The following is an 18,548-nucleotide window of genomic DNA, read 5'->3' on the forward strand; positions in this document are numbered from 1 at the left end:
AAGTTGGAGAAGTCGATGTTCATACCGCTGGGCTGCAAGCTGCCCAAGCGAAATATGAGGTGCTGTTCCTCCAATTTCCGGTGGGCCTCACTATGGCACTGGAGGAGGCCCATGACAGAAAGGTCAGACGGGGAGTGGGAGGGGGAGTTGAAGTGCTCAGCCACCAGGAGATCAGGTTGGTTAAGGCGGACTGAGCGAAGGTGTTGAGCGAAACGATCGCCGAGCCTGCGTTTGGTTTCGCCGATGTAAATAAGTTGACATCTAGAGCAGCGGATACAATAGATGAGGTTGGAGGAGGTGCAGGTGAACCTCTGTCTCACCTGGAAAAACTGTTTGGGTCCTTGGATGGAGTTGAGGGGGGAGGTAAAGGGACAGGTGTTGTATCTCCTGCGGTTGCAGGGGACAGTGCCTAGGGATGGGGTGGTTTGGGTAGGAAGGGACGAGTGGACCAGGGAGTTACAGAGGGAACGGTCTCTGCGGAACGCATAAAGAGGAGGGGATGGGAAGATGTGACCAGTAGTGATTTGTTGGATATGCTGGCTGATGGGGTGGAAGGTGAGAACGAGGGGGATTCTGTCCTTGTTACGAATGGGGGAGGGGGAGCAAGAGCGGAGCTACGGGATGTAGAAGAGACCCTAGTGAGAGCCTCATCTATGATGGAAGAGGGGAAGCCCTGTTTCCTGAAGAATGAGGACATCTCTGATGCCCTAGTGTGAAACACCTCATCCCGGGTGCAGATGCGGCGGCGTAGATGGAGGAATTGAATAGGGGATAGACTTTTTGCAGGAGACAGGGTGGGAAGAAGTGTATTGAAGTGTATTGATGCTATGGATCTCAGTAATCAGCTTGTCAGTGTTTGCTGCCTTTCTCTAAGCATTCTTCTCCAGGTATCACAGCAAGACATGATTAATTCGATTGACTGGAATACTCAATGAACATCAGCTCATTAGAAAAGCAACTCTAGTAGTTTCACTTAAAACTCCTTTAAACCCAATAAAAGCAATAACCGACAGCAATAAAGATTCATCTTTAAATGCTCCTGGAATATTTTCATAATTATAAAATCTGAATTCTAGGTTCGCTTGAAGCATTTAGCAATTTTGATATATTGAACTTTTATGTCTGTTAATTTGGTTTGAATTCTGGCAAACTAAGGACCATCAAATGTAGTGGTTTTAATGTTGCATAAATAATACCAGTAATGTTTGATGTATCATACATATAATTGTAGATAGACAGAAAAAGCTGGAGCAACTCAGTGGTACAGGCAGCATGTCTGGAGAGAAGGAATGGGTGCCATTTAGGGTCAAGACCCTTCTTCAGACTGGTTAGGGATAAGGGAAACGAGAAATATAGACGGTGATGTGGAGAGATAAAGACCAATGAATGAAAGATTCAAAAGTAACGATGATAAAGGAAATAGGCCATTGTAAGCTGTTTGTAGGGGTGACAATGAGAAGCTAGTGCGACTTGGGTGGGGCAGGGATAGAGAGAGGGAATACCAGGGCTACCTGAAGTGAGAGAAATCAATATTCATACCACTGGGCTGTAAGCTGCCCAAGCGAAATATGAGATGCTGTTCCTCCAATTTGCATTTAGCCTCACTGACAATGGAGGTGACCTAGGACAGAAAGGTCTGTGTAGGAATGGGAAGGAGAATTAAAGTGTCCAGCAACCGGGAGATCAGTTAGGTTCAGGCGGGCTGAGCGAAGGTGTTCCGCGAAACGATCGCCCAATCTGCATTTGGTCTCGCTGATGTATAAAAGTCCATATCTTGAAAAACTGATACCGTAGATGAGGTTGGAGGAGGTGCAAGTGGACCTCTGCCTTACCTGAAAGGACTGTCAAGCTCCGTGGACAGAGTTGAGGGAGGAGGTATGGCGACAGGTGTTGCATCTTCTACGGTTGCAGGGGAAGGTACCTGGGGAGGGGGTGGTTTGGGTGGGATGAGTTAACCAGGGAATTGCGGAGGGAACAGTCTGTGTGGAAAGGGGTGAAGATGGGAAAATGTGGGGGGATCCCATTGGAGGTGGCAGAAATTTCAAAGGATTATTTGTTGTATGCGTTGGCTGATGGGGTGGAAGGTAAGGACTATGGGGACTCTGTCTCTGTGACGAGGGGGAGCAAGGGTGGAGCTGCGGGGTACCGAGGAGACATGAGTGAGGGCCTCATCTATGATGGGGTAGGGGGATCCCTGTTTCCTAAAGAATGAGGACATCTCGTATGTGCTAGTATGGAACACCTCATCTCTGTCTATGATGGGAGAGGGGAATAATTGTGCTAGCTTTTTGAAAAAGTCACTAGTTAGTTCCATTCCACTTTCCCAGTTGTCCTTCTGGAAAGTTTGTGTTGAAACTGCTTCCGCAACCCTGTTGGAAGCAGGTTCCAGGTCACAGTAACTCTCTGCATAAAAACACCTTCCTCCTTCCCCACAAGCTTTGCCATGTGTCCCCTGATAAAGAACCCACCAAAACTCCTTTCTTTTGAAACGTCTCTATTCAGTCTGCCCTTAACGTTAGAGTATAGAAACAAGGAACTGCAGATATGAAGAAGGGTCCCATGCCAAAACATCACCTGTCCATGTTCTCCAGAGATGCTGTTTGACTGCTGAGTTATTCCAGCACTTTGTGTCCTTTTCTGCTCTTAACCTTCTCTGGCTCTGAGGAGAACAACCTTATCTTCTTTGGACAGTCTTCCACTTATGTCCAAATAAACCTGTAGTTTCCTTTGTTGCATCAACACAGGTCCCAGTTAAATTTCAACCAGTAAATTTCCAAGATTATTCTGATGATGGTGATCCCTCAGATATCAGGTCTGAAAGCAGAAGGATAAGCAGTGAATATCCCACTGAGCCCTGTACCATTGGCTTCTGTGCTGGAACTACGTGCTGTGCAGTGAAATAGATATCTCAGTGTGGATCACTGTTACTTTACAGTCTGGAGGTTGCTGGTTCAAGTCTCACTTTAGAGACTTGAGTGTGATAATCCAGGTTGAATCTTCAGGACAATGCTGTATGTCATCCTTACCCATTAAAAAGAAACTTTGCCTGCTCTCGCAGAGAGATCCACAGAGAGATCCACAGCTCCATTGGAAGGAAACCCCAGTTTCCTGGCTAATGTTTAACCCTTGATCCACATCACTAAAGCTTTATTTGATCACTAGACCAAGTGGACCCGTTGATCCCAAACCTCTCCTTCATTGGTGCAGCATCCTCTCCTCACCCCCTCCCCCCTCCTCCTCCCATCTCCCCCCTCTCTCCTCGCCCTCCCTCCCCCTCCCTCCTCCCCTTCCCCACCCACCCTTCCCCCCCACCCTATCCCCCCCACCCTATCCCCCCCACCCTATCCCCCCCACCCTATCCCCCCCACCCTATCCCCCCCACCCTATCCCCCCCACCCTATCCCCCCCACCCTATTCCCCCCACCCTATCCCCCCCACCCTATCCCCCTCAATCCCCCTTATCCTCCCTCCCCTCCCCCCTCCCTCCCTCGGAGATAGATTTAAACTAAAATGTGAATAACTAAAAATATAATGTCGATTTCAATGAAACTTCTTCCATTAGCACCAAAGGGACGACAGTGAGTAAGGTGGGGCATAAAATTGTCGCGCTATTGTGTACCGTTTTGGCTGTAGTTCAGGAACAAACAAACAAACAAACGAGAGTTTGAGTATATAGATTATTGTTTGTGGGAACTTGCTATCCAGAGGTTGGCCACTCATTTCCTATAATGCAGCAATATCTAGTACAAGAGTACCATGCTGGTTCTTGAATTCCTTGGGTTGGACAGGAATGCAAGCTTGGCATTCTTATTCTGCACCTAGGCTGTGTTTCCCAGCATGAATCAGTGCACATTTATCAACCAGATTCCTCCCATATCCCCAAACTATGCTGGTTGGTACGTTAAATTGCCGTTGTAAATTGCTCCTGGAGTGTAGATGTAGAGTCTGCGGGGAGTTGATGGGAATGTGGGGAGAATAAAGAGTCAAATGGGACTTGCCTGGCAGGGGAGTATCGGTGGTGACGATGGCCGATCTTCTAGGACGAGGCTATCCCATTGCAGTTTGGTTGTGCCGACACCTGCGATGTCCCCAAATGCAGGATATTCCACTATAGAATTTGCGGTAGTGGGAGATTGTGTGTTTGCGCTAACGAGCGACACGATGGTGCAGCGGTAGAGTTGTTGCCTTGCAGCGCCAGAGACCCGGGTTCGATTCTGACTGTGGGTGCTGTCTGTATGGTGTTTATGTCCTCCCCGTGACCACGTTGGTTTGCTCTGGGTTCCTCCCACACTCCGAAGATTTACAGATTTGTAGGCTAATTGGCTTTAATAAAGATTGTAAATTGTCCCTGGTGTGTAGGATAGTGCTAGTGAACGGGGATCGCATGGTTGGCGCAGACTTGATGAGCCAAAGAGCCTGTTTCCACGCCATATCTCTAAACTCTCAACGAAACCAGTGGAACTATGATTGTTCAGTAGTCTGTGTGGCTTGGGTGAGATGAAGGGCCTGTTTCTGTGCTGTATTTCTCTATGACTGTTCAAGGAGCAGTGTGTTTTGAATAGGGCCCGTTTCACCTCTGAGCGGAGGCAAGAGAGCTCTTGCCATAACGTGCGGAGGATCTCAATGGCGGGCTGTTGCTTCTCTCGGCCAGACACGCTACGAGCATGTTGCCACCAGATGCAGTGAAGATGAAACGTACCCAGTGTTTTTTGTTTTATATATACTGTAAAATTAGTTGTTAAACTGACTTTAATGGTGTGTAACCCTGATGTCAATTAATTGTGTGAAGCTAGTGTGTGCTTAATATCCCGGTGCTGTGAGGTGAATCTCGGGTATTTCCATATGAGGGAGTAATTGAATATGCCTAATGGTTCCCACCTCGCCCATTAGATGAATCAGCAAGGGGAAGGAAATTGTTAATTAAAAATACAGGCTGAATCTCTGAGCAAGCTGTGGCAATAGATATTCCTCATGGAACTGAACCTTGTGTCACACGTGGTCATGGACCGATGAGCACCAATGTACCGATGGATCAGGAAAGTATAAGAAAATAACTGCTGATGCTGGTACAAATCGAAGGTATTTATTCACAAAATGCTGGAGTAACTCAGCAGGTCAGGCAGCATCTCAGGGGAGAAGGAATGGGCGACGTTTCGGGTCGAGACCCTTCTTCAGACTGAAGGGTCTCGACCCGAAACATCACCTATTCCTGCTCTCCTGAGATGCTGCCTGACCTGCTGAGTTACTCCAGCATTTTGTGAATAAATACCTTCGATCAGGAAAGTTCTCATATTCAGAAAACATTTTTTATAAGCCATTCAGCACATTGAGTCTCTGCTGGCACTCTGAGAAATTTCATTTTCTCCCAGCCCTCCACAACTTATCTCCTTGTTATGTATTCTTCCCACATTCTCATCTGTTTCTCCTGCACCCCCCAAGATTCTAACACTCTCCCATATTGTTGGGGCAATCTGCAGTGGCTGATTAACCTGCCCGCCCGCCCGCACGTCTTTGGGGTGTGGGAGTAAACCGAAGCAACACAGGGAGGAGAACCCATGCAGTCGCGGGGAGAATGTGCAAACTCCACATGGTCAGGATCGAAACCAGGTTTCTGGAGGCACGAGGCACCACCTCTACGTGTTGTGCCATCGGGCCAAATCTCACCCCTGTTGTGATCCAGGAACTATCCTTCAAACAGCATCACAAGGTCCATTGGCCTCTTGTCTTATAACCCTCTTTGTGGAAGCGTGCTGCCCATAAATTTGGATGCCAAATGTGAAATATTATAAACTGGTTATTATTTTTTTCAGCTATTTCTGTGCCACCCCTTGTGAGAAAGTTCTAAACAATCATTAGTTTGCTAAACTGGCCGCTACCACCTTTGAATATTCGGTAGGCAAGATTTTAAGCGATAAGTCTTCCTGCTGACAGATGCCTATTTGCGACAACTATGTTTGCAGATGACACTAAAGTGGGTGGTAGAGTAGAGAGTGAAGATGATTGTTACAGATAGCAGCAGGATCTGGATTGTTTGAGCAGCTGGGCTAAGGAATGGTTGATGGAATTTATAGAAGCACGAGATTTTGCAATTTGGGCCGTCCAACCAGGATAGAAACCCGCACAATGAATGGAAAGGCTCTGAGGAGTGTTGTAGAGTAGAGGGATCTGGGAGTGTAGGCACAAAGCTCCTTGAAAGTGGCATCAAAGGTAGATAGGGTGGTCACGAGGGCTTTTCAACATTTTGGCCTTCATCGGTTGGAGTATTGAGTAGAGAAATTGGGAAGTCATGTGGTATAAGACATTGGTAAGGCCACATTTAGAGTATTGCGTTCAGTTTTGGTCACCCATGTTATAAGATGTCAAGCTGGAAAGGGTGCAGAGAAGATCTGCGAGGGTATTGGCAGGTGTCGAAGGCCTGAGCTATAGGGCGAGGTTGTGTAGGCTATGACGTTATTCCTTGGCCTTGGATGAGGGGTGACCTTATAGAAGTGTACAAGATCATGAAAGGAATGTATAGGGTAAATGCACAGTCTTTTGCCCAGCATATGGGACTCAGAGAACCATAGGTGAGGAGAGGAAGGATTTATAGGTAGGTACCTGAGGTAACTTCTTTTACACAAAGGGTGGTGGGTATATAGAACAAGCTGCCGGAGGAGGTAGTTGGGGCAAGTACTATTATAACATGTAAGAGACATGTGGATACGTGCTTGTATAGGATAGGTTAGAGGGACGATAGACACAGTAAGCTAGAGTAACTAAGCAGAACAGGCAGCATCTCTGGAAAGAAGGAATGGGTGACGTTTCGGGTCGAGACCTTTCTTCAGACCTTAGAGGGATATGGGCCAAGCGTGGGCAGGTGGGACTAGTGTAGATGGGGCATGTTAGTCGGCCGTGGGTAAGTTTAGCCAAAGGGCTTGTTTCCATGCTGTATGACTGAGACCCAGTTCCCCCAGCAGTTGGTAACAGGTTCCGCATCACTCTTTCTTTTTTTAGTCGATGGATACAGCGCGGAAACAGGCCAGCGATCCCCGTAAACTAGCACTATCCTACAGACTAGGGACAATCTACAATCCTTACCGAAGCCAATTAACCCTACAAACCTGTGCATCATTGGAGTGTGGGAGGAAACCGGAGCACCCGGAGAAACCTCACATGGTCAGGAGGAGAAAGTATAAAACTCTGTACAGACAGTACCCGTAGTCAGGATCGAACCCGGGTCTCTGGCGCTGTAAGGCAGCAACTCTCCAACTGTGCCACCCAAAGCCTAGGATGCTGCTGAGAAATGTTTTAGGATCAGCAGCATTACATTCAAGGTTGGGGGGGGGGGGGGGGGAGCCTCTTCACTTTATGACCATGAGAACGTTCTTCATTGATAACTTTTGTGGTCTTTATTATTCACTTTCTTCAGAGAATGATGCAGTCGTCTGTCTTCCACATGTTTGTCCCAGTGTATGGTCGCCGTTGATGTCACTGTGGCCGCCAGCAATTACTACAAGGAGGCGAATTTCCGGAGCCAGTACGACATGTTTTACCTGGCAGAGGTGAGGATGCTAACCCGAGGTGGCGTTTCCCAGAAGGGAACAGGAATCGTACCGCGGTACTGGAGTGCAGCCACCAACCTGACCCAGCTGCCTTCAACACCAGGCTGTGCCAGATTACTGCATCTGTACAGGCACAATGCCGAGCGATCATTGCACGGGGGGGGGAGGGGGGGGGGTGTGCGCTCCATTCCTTGTCTCCTTAATCCCAGCAGAGGAATAACAGACAGTGATAGTGATGCCTGTGTGCTGGTTCCCACAAGGAACGTTATTCTAAGGTGAAGCTGACATCCTGGGGAGGGTACAGCACAGAAGGAGTCCCACACAATCAGGGCCAATAGCCCCCCCCCGACCTCCCTCTCTCTCCGCCCCCCCCCCCCCTCTCTCCCTCCCCCTCTGTCTCTCTCCCTTCCCCCTCTCTCTCTCTCTCCTCCCCCTCTCTCTCTCTTTCTCCTCCCCCCCCTCTCTCTCTCTCTCTCTCTCCCTCCCCCTCTCTCTCTCTCCCTCCTCCCTCTCTCTCTCTCCCTCCCTCCCCCCCCTCTCTCTGCCCCCCCTCTGCCCTCTCTCTCTCTCTCCCCCCTCCCTCTCTCTCCCTCTCTCCCCCCTCTCTGCCCCTCTCTCTCTCTCTCGCTCTCTCTCTCTCTCTCTCTCTCTCTCTCTCTCTCTCTCTCTCATCTCTCTCTCTCTCTCTCTCTCTCTCCTCTCTCTCTCCTCTCTCTCTCTCTCTCTCTCTCTCTTGTGTCTCTGTCTCTCTCTCTGTCTCTGTCTCTGTCTCTCTGTCTGTGTCTGTCTGCCCCTCTCTCTCTCCTCCCCCCCCTCTCTCTCTCTCCCCCCCCCCTCTCTCTCTCTCTCTCTGTCTCCCCACCCATCCATTCTCGCTCCTCACCCAGTGTGCCATTCATCAGAAGCAGAAAGGTTGAATGTGTATCATCGTGACAAGATCTTTGGGAGTTGGGTACATTTTTTTTGCTGTTGTTAGGTTGAGATTGAGAACACGTTAAAAGCAGCTAAACCAAGTCGGATCTGCATGCTATAATTGCGGTTTAAAATTTTAAACAGTGCGGAAGTGTTGGATAAACTCATGACGAACTCCTGGGAGGGTAGCAGCAACGTGCAGAGGGACCACCTGTCAACATGTTCTCTCAGCTTTTACAGAAGCAAGCTTTCAAATTTCCCCACGGCTGACATCAGAGTCAGTGATTTATTTTGATCTCTGCATTTGCACACATCTCCCTTGGATGTCAGGATGAGTTTGAGCTGGCCTGACATGGGGAATGCTGCCTGTATTGTTTGTTGTGTGCTCGGGCAATGCCCCAGTCCTGGATTGGGTCAGTAGACGCGATGGCTTTGACAGGGAGATGTCCAGTTACCACGCCTGCTTCCGCTGCAGACTCAACAGCCAGTGTTAATGATCAATGGCAAATGGGTGCAAGAGTTTGAAACGCTGAACCTGAAAGTTAATGAAAATTATTCTGTTCTGAACAATGTTTATCTGTAGGCTGGCAGAACCTGTTTTTCTCGTGGCTTCTGCAGTGGTAGCTTGGCAAAGATTCAATAAATCTATTCATTAGAATCATAAGTGACAGAAGCAGAGTTAGGCCATTTGGCCCATCAAGTATGCCCCGCAATTCACTCATGGCTGTTCTATCTATCACTCCGAACTCTGTTCTCCTTGCCTTCTCCCCAAACGTCCGAAACTCGTACTAATCATCTATCTATCTATCCATCCATCTGTCCCTCCCTCCCTCCCTCCTCCCTCCCTCCCCTCCCTCCCTCCCCTCCCTCACCCTCCCCTCCCACCCTCCCTCCCTCCCTCCCTCCCTCCCTCCCTCCTCCCCCTCCCTCCCTCCCTCCCTCCCTCCTCCCTCCCTCCCTCCCTCCCTCCCTCCCTCCCTCCTCCCTCCCTCCCTCCCTCCCCTCCCTCCCTCCCTCCCTCCTCCCCTCCCTCCCTCCCCTCCCTCCCTCCCTCACCTCCCTCCCTCCCTCCCTCCCTCTCCCTCCCTCCCTCCCTCCCTCCCTCCTCCCTCCCTCCCTCCCTCCCTCCCTCCTCTCCTCCCTCCCTCCCTCCCTCCCTCCCTCCCTCCCTCCTCCCTCCCTCCCTCCCTCCCTCCCTCCCTCCCTCCCTCCCTCCCTCCCTCCCCTCCCTCCCTCCCTCCCTCCCTCACTCCCTCCCTCCCACCCTCCCTCCCTCCCTCCCTCCTCCCTCCCCTCCCTCCCCTCCCCTCCCTCCCTCCCTCCCTCACCTCCCTCCCTCCCTCCCTCCTCCCTCCCTCCCCTCCCTCCCTCCTCCCTCCCTCCCTCCCTCCCTCCCCTCCCTCCCTCCCTCCCTCCCTCCCTCCCTCCCCTCCCTCCCTCCCTCCCCTCCCTCCCTCCCTCCCTCCCTCCCTCCCTCCCTCCCTCACCTCCCTCCCTCCCTCCTCCCTCCCTCCCTCCCTCCCTCCCTCCCTCCCTCCCTCCCTCCCTCCCTCCCTCCTCCCTCCCTCCCTCCCTCCCTCCCTCCCTCCCTCCCTCCCTCCCTCCTCCCTCCCTCCCTCCCTCCCTCCCTCCCTCCCCTCCCTTCCCTCCCTCCTCCCTCCTCCCTCCCTCCCTCCCTCCCTCCCTCCCTCCCTCCCTCCCTCCTCCCTCCCTCCCTCCCTCCCTCCCTCCCTCCCTCCCCCTCCCTCCCTCCCTCCCTCCCTCCCTCCCTCCCTCCCTCCCTCCCTCCCTCCCTCCCTCCCTCCCTCCCTCCCTCCCCTCCCTCCCTCCTCCCTCCCTCCCTCCTCCCTCCCTCCTCCCTCCCTCCCTCCCTCCCTCCCTCCTCCCTCCCTCCCTCCCTCCCTCCCTCCCTCCCTCCTCCCTCCCTCCTCCCTCCTCCCTCCTCCCTCCCTCCCTCCCTCCCTCCCTCCCCTCCCTCCCTCCCTCCTCCCTCCCTCCCTCCTCCCTCCCTCCCTCCCTCCCTCCCTCCCTCCCTCCTCCCTCCCTCCCTCCCTCCCTCCCTCCCTCCCTCCCTCCCTCCTCCCTCCCTCCCTCCCTCCCATCCTCCCTCCCTCCCTGCCTTAAATATATCCACTGACACAGCCTTCTGTGGCAAAGAATTCCACAGATTCACCACCCTCTGACTAAAGAAATTCCTCGCAGCTGGAATTTCTTCTCATCTTCTTCTTAAAAGAATGTCTTTTAATTCTGAGGCTATGACCTCTAGTCCTAGACTTTCTCTCCCACTAGCGGAAACAATTGCTGCAGCCGTTCCTCTGCCCCGATCCTCTGTTAGTGGTGCTCCTTCTCCCCCGCCCCTCTGTTGGTGATCCCACAACATCCGTCCCTTTGTTGGAGATACTCCCTATGGTCCCACTCGCTATTCGGGTCACTTCGCTTCTCCCTGCCCATTGAATGGAGTTGCTCCCTCTGGCCCCACCCTACTGTGGGGTGCACTCCGTCTGGCCCTGCCCCCTGATGGGGTGCTCCCTCTAGTCCCACCCTTCTATCGGCCTTGCTCCCTTTGGCCCTGCCCACTGTTGGGTGCACTCCCTCTGTCCGTGCCCCTTTGTTGGAGGGTGGGTTTTGGCGGCTTTCTCTGGCCCCGTTACCAGAGTTGCCCACCTCTGACCCCCCCACCCCTCTGCCAGAGTCTTTCCCTCTGACAGGGCGCCTTCTTCTGGCCCAACCCTCTGGCGGGGGAACCTCCTTCAGATCCCGCCCTGGAAACCTAGATCTCTCGCTTTCAGCCTCTGTACTGCGACTTGGACCCACAACGTCTTGATGCACTGTGAATGGTCTGACCCACCGTGGCACCATTAGGCCCATCCTAGCTGTGCTAGCCCAATGAAAGATCTGTCTGTTCATTACCAGTCCTGCACTCGCTTCGCTGCCTCAATCATAACATGCTCTGTGGAACTGGATGGCCTTTCTGATTTGATACATTTATTAATGGCCAGGTTCTGCAAGCTGAGCTTGCCGTGGGTGAATAATTAATATCAGCGTGAGCAGGTCTGTCACTTCTGGTTTGAGCTCATATTTAATTGAAGTACTGGTTTACTGTGATTAAAGTTCAGAAACTCCTTACCTTAGGTGGCCTTCACCATTCTGTTCGACCTGGAGGCACTGGTGAAGATCTGGTGTTTGGGATTCACGGGTTACATCAGCTCGTCCCTGCACAAGTTTGAACTGCTCCTGGTCCTGGGCACCACCTTGCACATCTATCCCGATCTCTACCATTCTCAGTTCACTTATTTTCAGGTAAGCACGTGTGTGATCTTGCTTAGTTTAGTTTAGTTGTACAGCTCCGACCAGCACATTAACACTACCCTGCGCACATTAACACTACCCTGCGCACACTAGGGACAAATTTTACATTTATACCAAGCCAATTAACCTACAAGGTCTAGATAGGGTTATCAAAATGGATGTCAATGTGTTAACTAGAATGTGTTCTTCTTGGGTTCAATGAGACGTAATTGCAGCCAGTGTTAAGAACATTCACCAGCAGCCCTACATCAGGCAGCAAATCCACCCCAGCAGTCTCCCCAATGCTCATTCATATATGCAGGCTTTACATAGGTCAGGCATTCATTACCTGGGCATGACCTGTTCATATCTGTCTGGGGTTTTACAAACTCTTGTAACCGAGCTGGGAAGAATGGGAGCTACGCCGTACAGAGCAGAGAGGCACCAAGATCTGCTCTCCAATCCTTTGAGTGGCAACACTGATGTCTCCGTCACCACCCCCCCCACCCTCTGCCCCTTCATCCCCAAAAGTGCTCTCCTGCTTTGCATTTCCACAACCTTGGCTGCCAAAGGACAGAAAACACAGAGTTCAGGATGTGAAATGAAGAGGAGTGCATACTGACGATACCTGGGGGAGGGCTTAGTACAGGGGTGAGGAGGCTGAGAACTTCCTCATGCAGAGCAGAGTAGGTCAAGGGGGATAAAATGGAACATAGACACAAAAAAGCTGGATCTACTCAGCGGGTCAGACAGCATATCTGGAGAAACGGAATAGGTGACGTTTGGGGTCGAGACCCTTCTTCATACTATACATTCTTCAGATATAATGGAAACGTTTAAAATTGGGATGGGCTTTGTTGGAGAGAGAACAAAGAGCTCTCAGTGGCAAGATTGGCCAAATGGTCATCATTTAAAATTCTACAGCTGTTGATGTCAGTAGTGGCTCATCGAGTCACACCCTCCCCAGCTAATCAAGAAGTCGTGAGTTCGTGGCACCTCCGGTGGCGTTATGGAGAGATAGGACATGCGTCTAAGTAGCTCTGCACCTTGCCGAACAAATCACGTCAACAAAAGAATAAAAGAACAGAACAGTTCATTTAGCAACGTATCCACTGGTTAAACAGCTCATTACTGAGACGCAATTTTACAAAGAGGAGCGGTAAACAGACCACAATGCCACCCAAACAAAGGCTGAAAAAAGACGGAGAGGAAGGTCGCACAGAAGCCCTGAGCTCGCCTGAGAAACAGTCCTGTGAAGAGACAGCAAACCAAACACCGGTCTTACAAGCCATTGAAATCCTTTGCCGAGAACTCTTTGCAGTGAAGCAAGAAATAGACTCTCGCATTGAAGAGGTAATCGCGAACCCGAGAGGGGAAATTTTACGTCTAGAAACCGACATCAAACGTAAGCTGGAAACTACTCGGGCTACTTTACTCGCCCACAGTAAGACTATCCGTGCGCTGGAAATAACGGCTACCGCTAGCTCTGATGCTACGGACAAGTTGAAAGATGAAGTGCAGCGCATTTCCGGTTTGGTATCAAAACTATCAGAAAAATGCCTAGATCTGGAGGGGCCATTCCAAGCGTCAAAACTTGATAATAGTCGGAGTGAAAGAAGGTAAAGAATACGGTCAAAATGTCCGTGACTTTACAGCACAACTACTTAAAGACACACTCACTTTAGATGAGAAGCCCGTGCTCGACCGAGCACACAGTACTCTGAGAACCCGGCTGGACGACAACGTGCCACCGCGACATCTGATCCTGCGGGTGCATTACTGTCATGTCCTGGAGGGAATACTTCGTAAAGTGGCCAAGGATAGGAATTTATCATATCAAGGTTAACGGATAAGGATCTTCAGGGACTATCCCCCTGAAGTCGTTGAACAAAGAGCACTCTTTTCCAAGACAAGAGGAATACTGAGGGACATACCAGGAGTTCGATTTGGATTATTATACCCGGCCAAACTCCGTGTCACACATGACGGTGCTGAATCCCTCTTCACTGACCCGATCGAAGCATTACTGTTTGTCCAGAGCATCGCCGGAGTCGCCAAGGGATAGGTACTAGCCTATAGAGGCTATAAACTACTGGCCATTAATGGCTCTCCGCTTTGTAATATGGTAGAAATACTACTGACTGAAAGATAACTATTACAAGACCCATGTCGGTTAACTATGTATTCAGTTACCTGATGATTCAAATTTTGCTACTAGCGGAGTTACTTTAAAGACTCCAACATCCAAAGTGTATTTCTTAATTATTTGCTGAAATGCAAATAGGACGAGCTTTGACTTCTTCCACACAATGTGCCATCCTATAGAATGTTAAGTAGAGTGGAATATTGAGCCTTTAAAAGATGGTTCTGTTTAGTTCTTTAACACGTTATAGGTGCAGGGTTATCAAATAAGTACAATACTAGTATTAGAAGTTAATTGTAAGGAAGGTTACCATAACTTTACTGCCGTTGCGAGGTGTTTGTTAGCGGCGTCTCTATACTTTGTTCCTTTTTTCTTGTTTTCTAATTATCTTTTTTTTCCTTTCCCTTATTTTTGCAATATATTATCTTAGTATCTTGCACTAATGCGCATTTCTCTTGGTGATATTCACGGGGGGTGGGGGGTTTCTTACTCAGCCTATATTCCAAAAAAATACTTTGATTACTGTGTTAGAGCATTTATTTCCGCAGAAGATACATACACTAACTATGCAAGATGATGTGGGGGAAAAAGACTTGCCTTTTGTAGTTGGAATGTCAAAGGCATGAATGAACCAATAAAAAGGGGTAAAATACTAGCTCACTTAAAATCCCTTAACGCTGACATAATATTACCCCTCGAGACTCACCTCAAGAATGACTCAGGTGCAGATTGGAAAGCTGTACCACGCCACCTTTCCCTTCAAAGCCAGGGGTACCGCAAAGGTACCCCGTTCAAACCTAAATCTACAATAGTTGATAAGGAGGGCAGGTCTATCATAGTGACCGGAGAAGTGTATTCAACCTCACTGACTTTGGTGAACATATACAGTCCAAATTTTGATAACCCCCAATTTTTCAATAAAGTATTTAATTTCATCCCAGATATGTTCCAGTCCAATTTGATAATCGGGGGTGATCTAAATTGTATATTAGACCAATACTTAGACTGATCTTCATTCCGTAGAATAATTACATCCAAGTCCAGTGAACTTTTGAATACGTATATAAACAACACAAATATAAAAGATGTATGGAGGATTGCCAACCGCTCAGGAAGAGAGTATTCTTTCTACTCAGATGCCCATAAAGTATATACAAGAATAGATTATTTTCTGGTCGATTCTAAACTCCTGCCATATACCCACAACCCAAAATATCACAATATTATTATTCCAGATCATTGTCCTCTTACGTTCTCTGTGAAACTGGAAGGAATGGCGAAAAGACAGCCGTGTTGGAGATTTAATCCACAAATACTCGCAGAGGCTAAGTTACAGATGGAAATCTTCTTTGAGACAAATGACACCCCTGGCATTTCTCCAACGTTGCTTTGGGAAGCCTTTAAAGCCTTCCCTAGAGGCTGCATTATTTCTTATCAAGCATCGCAGAATAAGAGAAGAAAGGCAGAGCAACAGGAACTAGAAAAACAAATGAAACAGTTGGACTCAGAAAATGCTGCCGACCCATCCATAGGAAAACATAACAAAATAGCTGCACTTAAATACAAATTAAACCAGATACTCTCAGCAAGAATCAGCAGGGCATTTCAATTTACCAATCAAAAATACATTAAATTCGGCGATAAACCCCATAAACTTTTAGCAAGACAACTTCGCAAATTAGAAAATGACCGTACGATACATAAAATTAGATTGGAAAGAGGAGAACTACTTTCACTGCCCAAAGATATCAACGAAAGATTTCAACAATTTTACCAAACCCATTACTCATCTCAAACAACAGCCGACACAGTGATGGTGCAGACTTTTCTGGATAAGTGCAAGCTTCCAACCCTCAGTGAGACCGAATGCAACGAGTTGGGTTCAGAGATAAAAGTAAAGGACATTTCAGTACTATTAAATCATTGAAAAATGGAAAAACTCCTGGCCCAGACGGGATCAATAATGAATTTTACAAAAAAAATTACGATATAATTTCCCCACGTCTACAATGCCTGTATATCCAAGGGTTCAAGGAGCAGACTTTACCGCACACTCTAGCAGAATCAATTATTACATTAATTCCGAAAAAAAGATAAGAATCTACAAGAGCCGGGATCGTATAGAGCAATTGCCCTTTTAAATACCGATCAGAAGATCCTAGCTAAGACTCAGCCTAGTCTGGCAAACTTGTACACTCAGATCAAACCGGGTTCATACCTAAACGACACTCATTCTTTAATCTGAGACGTCTGTTTAATATAATTTGCTCACATAGAATACCAAATAAAGACCTCACAATCATCGCATTGGATGTGGAAAAAGCATTTGACCAAGTTGATTGGTCTTATCTTTTCACAGCGCTGGGAAAATTCCAATTAGGCGAAAACTTTATCTTATGGCTGAAGCTTTTATATGGAAACCCGAACACCAGAATATTAACCAATCAAACCCTCTCATCTACATTTTGCTTATTCAGGGGTATTAGACAAGGATGTGCTCTCTCCCCGATGCTATTCGCATTAGCCATAGAACCACTCGCTGAGAGCATTAGGTGCAGGCATATACGGATACAATACTAGACATACTACGAACAAAATTTTCCTCTACGCAGATGATGTACTATTATACATCACTAACCCCCGAACTAGTATCGCAAATTTACTATCCATTATAGACCAATTCGGCATCTTCTCTGGCTACAGAATTAATTGGAATAAAAGCGAAATTATGCCAATAAACAAACAAGACGTTACCCGGCTCCAATAGTTCCCTTTTAGAATTGTTACCGATAAATTCAGATTTCTCGGAGTTACCAGGAAATATTCCCTCCTGTTTAATACAAATTTCCCTCCATTAATTACAAAACTTCATACTTGTATTCAATTTTGGAAAACACTGCCTATTTTCCTTCTTGGCAGATTGAATGCCTGAAAGATGATTTTTCTCCTGCAGCTTTTATATTTATTTCAGACAATACCGATATATCTTCCCAAATCTTTCTTTTAAAAAATTGATTCCATTGTTACTAACTTTATATGGGACTAACAAAGTCACCGAATACATAAACGGCACTTGTGCAAATCCAAAGAGAATGGAGGACTAGCTTTACCCAATTTTCTTTCTTACTACTGGGCAACCAATATTAAAACCATAGGCTTAATTGTCCTGTCTCCAATAACCCTGAATAAGTCAATGTACGATTATAACCCTATAATTCATGGTACTATTCGTATCTGGAAACAGTTGAAGTTCAGTCTTAAATTGAGAGACATGTCTCTCCTCCTTCCTATTACAAATAACCCCTCTTTTAAACCCTCTACTTTAGACGGTGTCTTCACCCAATGGAAGAACAAAGGAATTAATACTGTGGGAGACCTATACTGGAAGGAGACTTTTTCCTCCTTCCAAGAGTTGTGGGTGAAATATAATTTGAATACGAATAATTTTTTCAGATATCTTCAGGTTAAGGTCTATATGAAAACATACGTGCAAGAGTCCAACACTGCAAGTCCAGATAAACTTGACGAATGTTTGAATAGACATGCAGATACAGAGAAGTTGATATCCTACATTTACAATGTTCTTCAAAACATCAACTCCCCATCATCTGAGGTTTACAGGCGTGCATGGGAAGATGAGATGGGTCAACAAATTTCCAATGATACATGGGACGAAAGCTTACAACATATCCATACTTGCTCCTTAAATGCCAGACATTGCCTGATACAGTTCAAAGTGCTGTACAGGTTATACTATTCAAAAACCAAACTGAACAAAATTTTCCCCAGTGCTTCTCCTCTTTGCGATAAGTGTCAATTGCAAGAAGCCACTTTAATCCATAGTTTCGTACTATGTACAGAAATAGAAATATTCAACGTTTTCTCCAATATACTGAAAGTCCCATTAGAGCCAGACTCAAAACTGATAATACTGGGAAATTTCAGAAGCATGTAGTACATTGACTGTTTTTCAGCGACGCTTTGTCGGCTAAGGACTAATATTAGCAAAAAAAAATCATACTTAAATTCTGGAAAAATGTTGAAGTTCCTCCAGTGAATATGTGGATTACAGAAATGACAGACTCGTTACATTTAGAGAGAATTAGGTTTATCTCAAATGACAAACTGAAGCAATTTTTTAAAATATGGTCACCTTTTATTGATTTTCTAGAACAAAACAATATTTGAACATAATTCAAAATCACTCGGGCTGGGTGAGCGGGCACATGGGTGGGTTGTCGGGTATATCTCCCCTTTTTTCTTTTTTCTTTTTCATTACTCTTTTCCTTCTTTCTCTCTCTTTTTAATTAAATGGCCTTTTTGAAAAATGTTAAAATTGAAGCTGTTCATAAAGCTACAAAATTGTCATGGTTTTTTTACACAAATGCTTCCAATAAAATATAAATATATATTTTTAAATTTAATAAAAAAAGTCGTGAGTTCGAGGTTCGGTCCAGAGATTCCCTGGGACAGAAGTGAAGAGGATTGGCAGAAGAACCACAGGGGAGTGGAGAGAACGTTTTCGCACAATGATCATAAAGGGCAATAGAAATAGTTTCAAGAACCTAGCATTTTTTTCAAGAGGATTTGTATACAAAAACAGGGATGTAATGTTGAGGCTCTTTACGGCGCTGGTAAGGCCGCATTTGAAATATTGTAAGCAA

General features: G+C 47.4%; 1 protein-coding gene and 1 non-coding gene across 2 annotated transcripts in view; both read left to right on the forward strand.

The window, feature by feature from the left end:
- The window catches only part of nalcn (sodium leak channel, non-selective), a 173,384-nt gene that overhangs the window by 53,774 nt on the left and 101,062 nt on the right, over nt 1-18,548 (forward strand). The window contains 3 exon segments of the mRNA XM_078402211.1: nt 7,409-7,444; nt 7,446-7,541; nt 11,586-11,753. Coding sequence (XP_078258337.1) covers nt 7,409-7,444; nt 7,446-7,541; nt 11,586-11,753 — 300 coding nt within the window.
- Nucleotides 3,991-4,156, forward strand: LOC144595663 (U1 spliceosomal RNA). The gene has a single exon (XR_013547525.1). It is a non-coding gene; the product is annotated as a U1 spliceosomal RNA (small nuclear RNA).

This window comes from Rhinoraja longicauda, chromosome 7, assembly GCF_053455715.1.
Source record: "Rhinoraja longicauda isolate Sanriku21f chromosome 7, sRhiLon1.1, whole genome shotgun sequence".
Classification (NCBI taxonomy): Eukaryota; Metazoa; Chordata; class Chondrichthyes; order Rajiformes; family Arhynchobatidae; genus Rhinoraja; species Rhinoraja longicauda.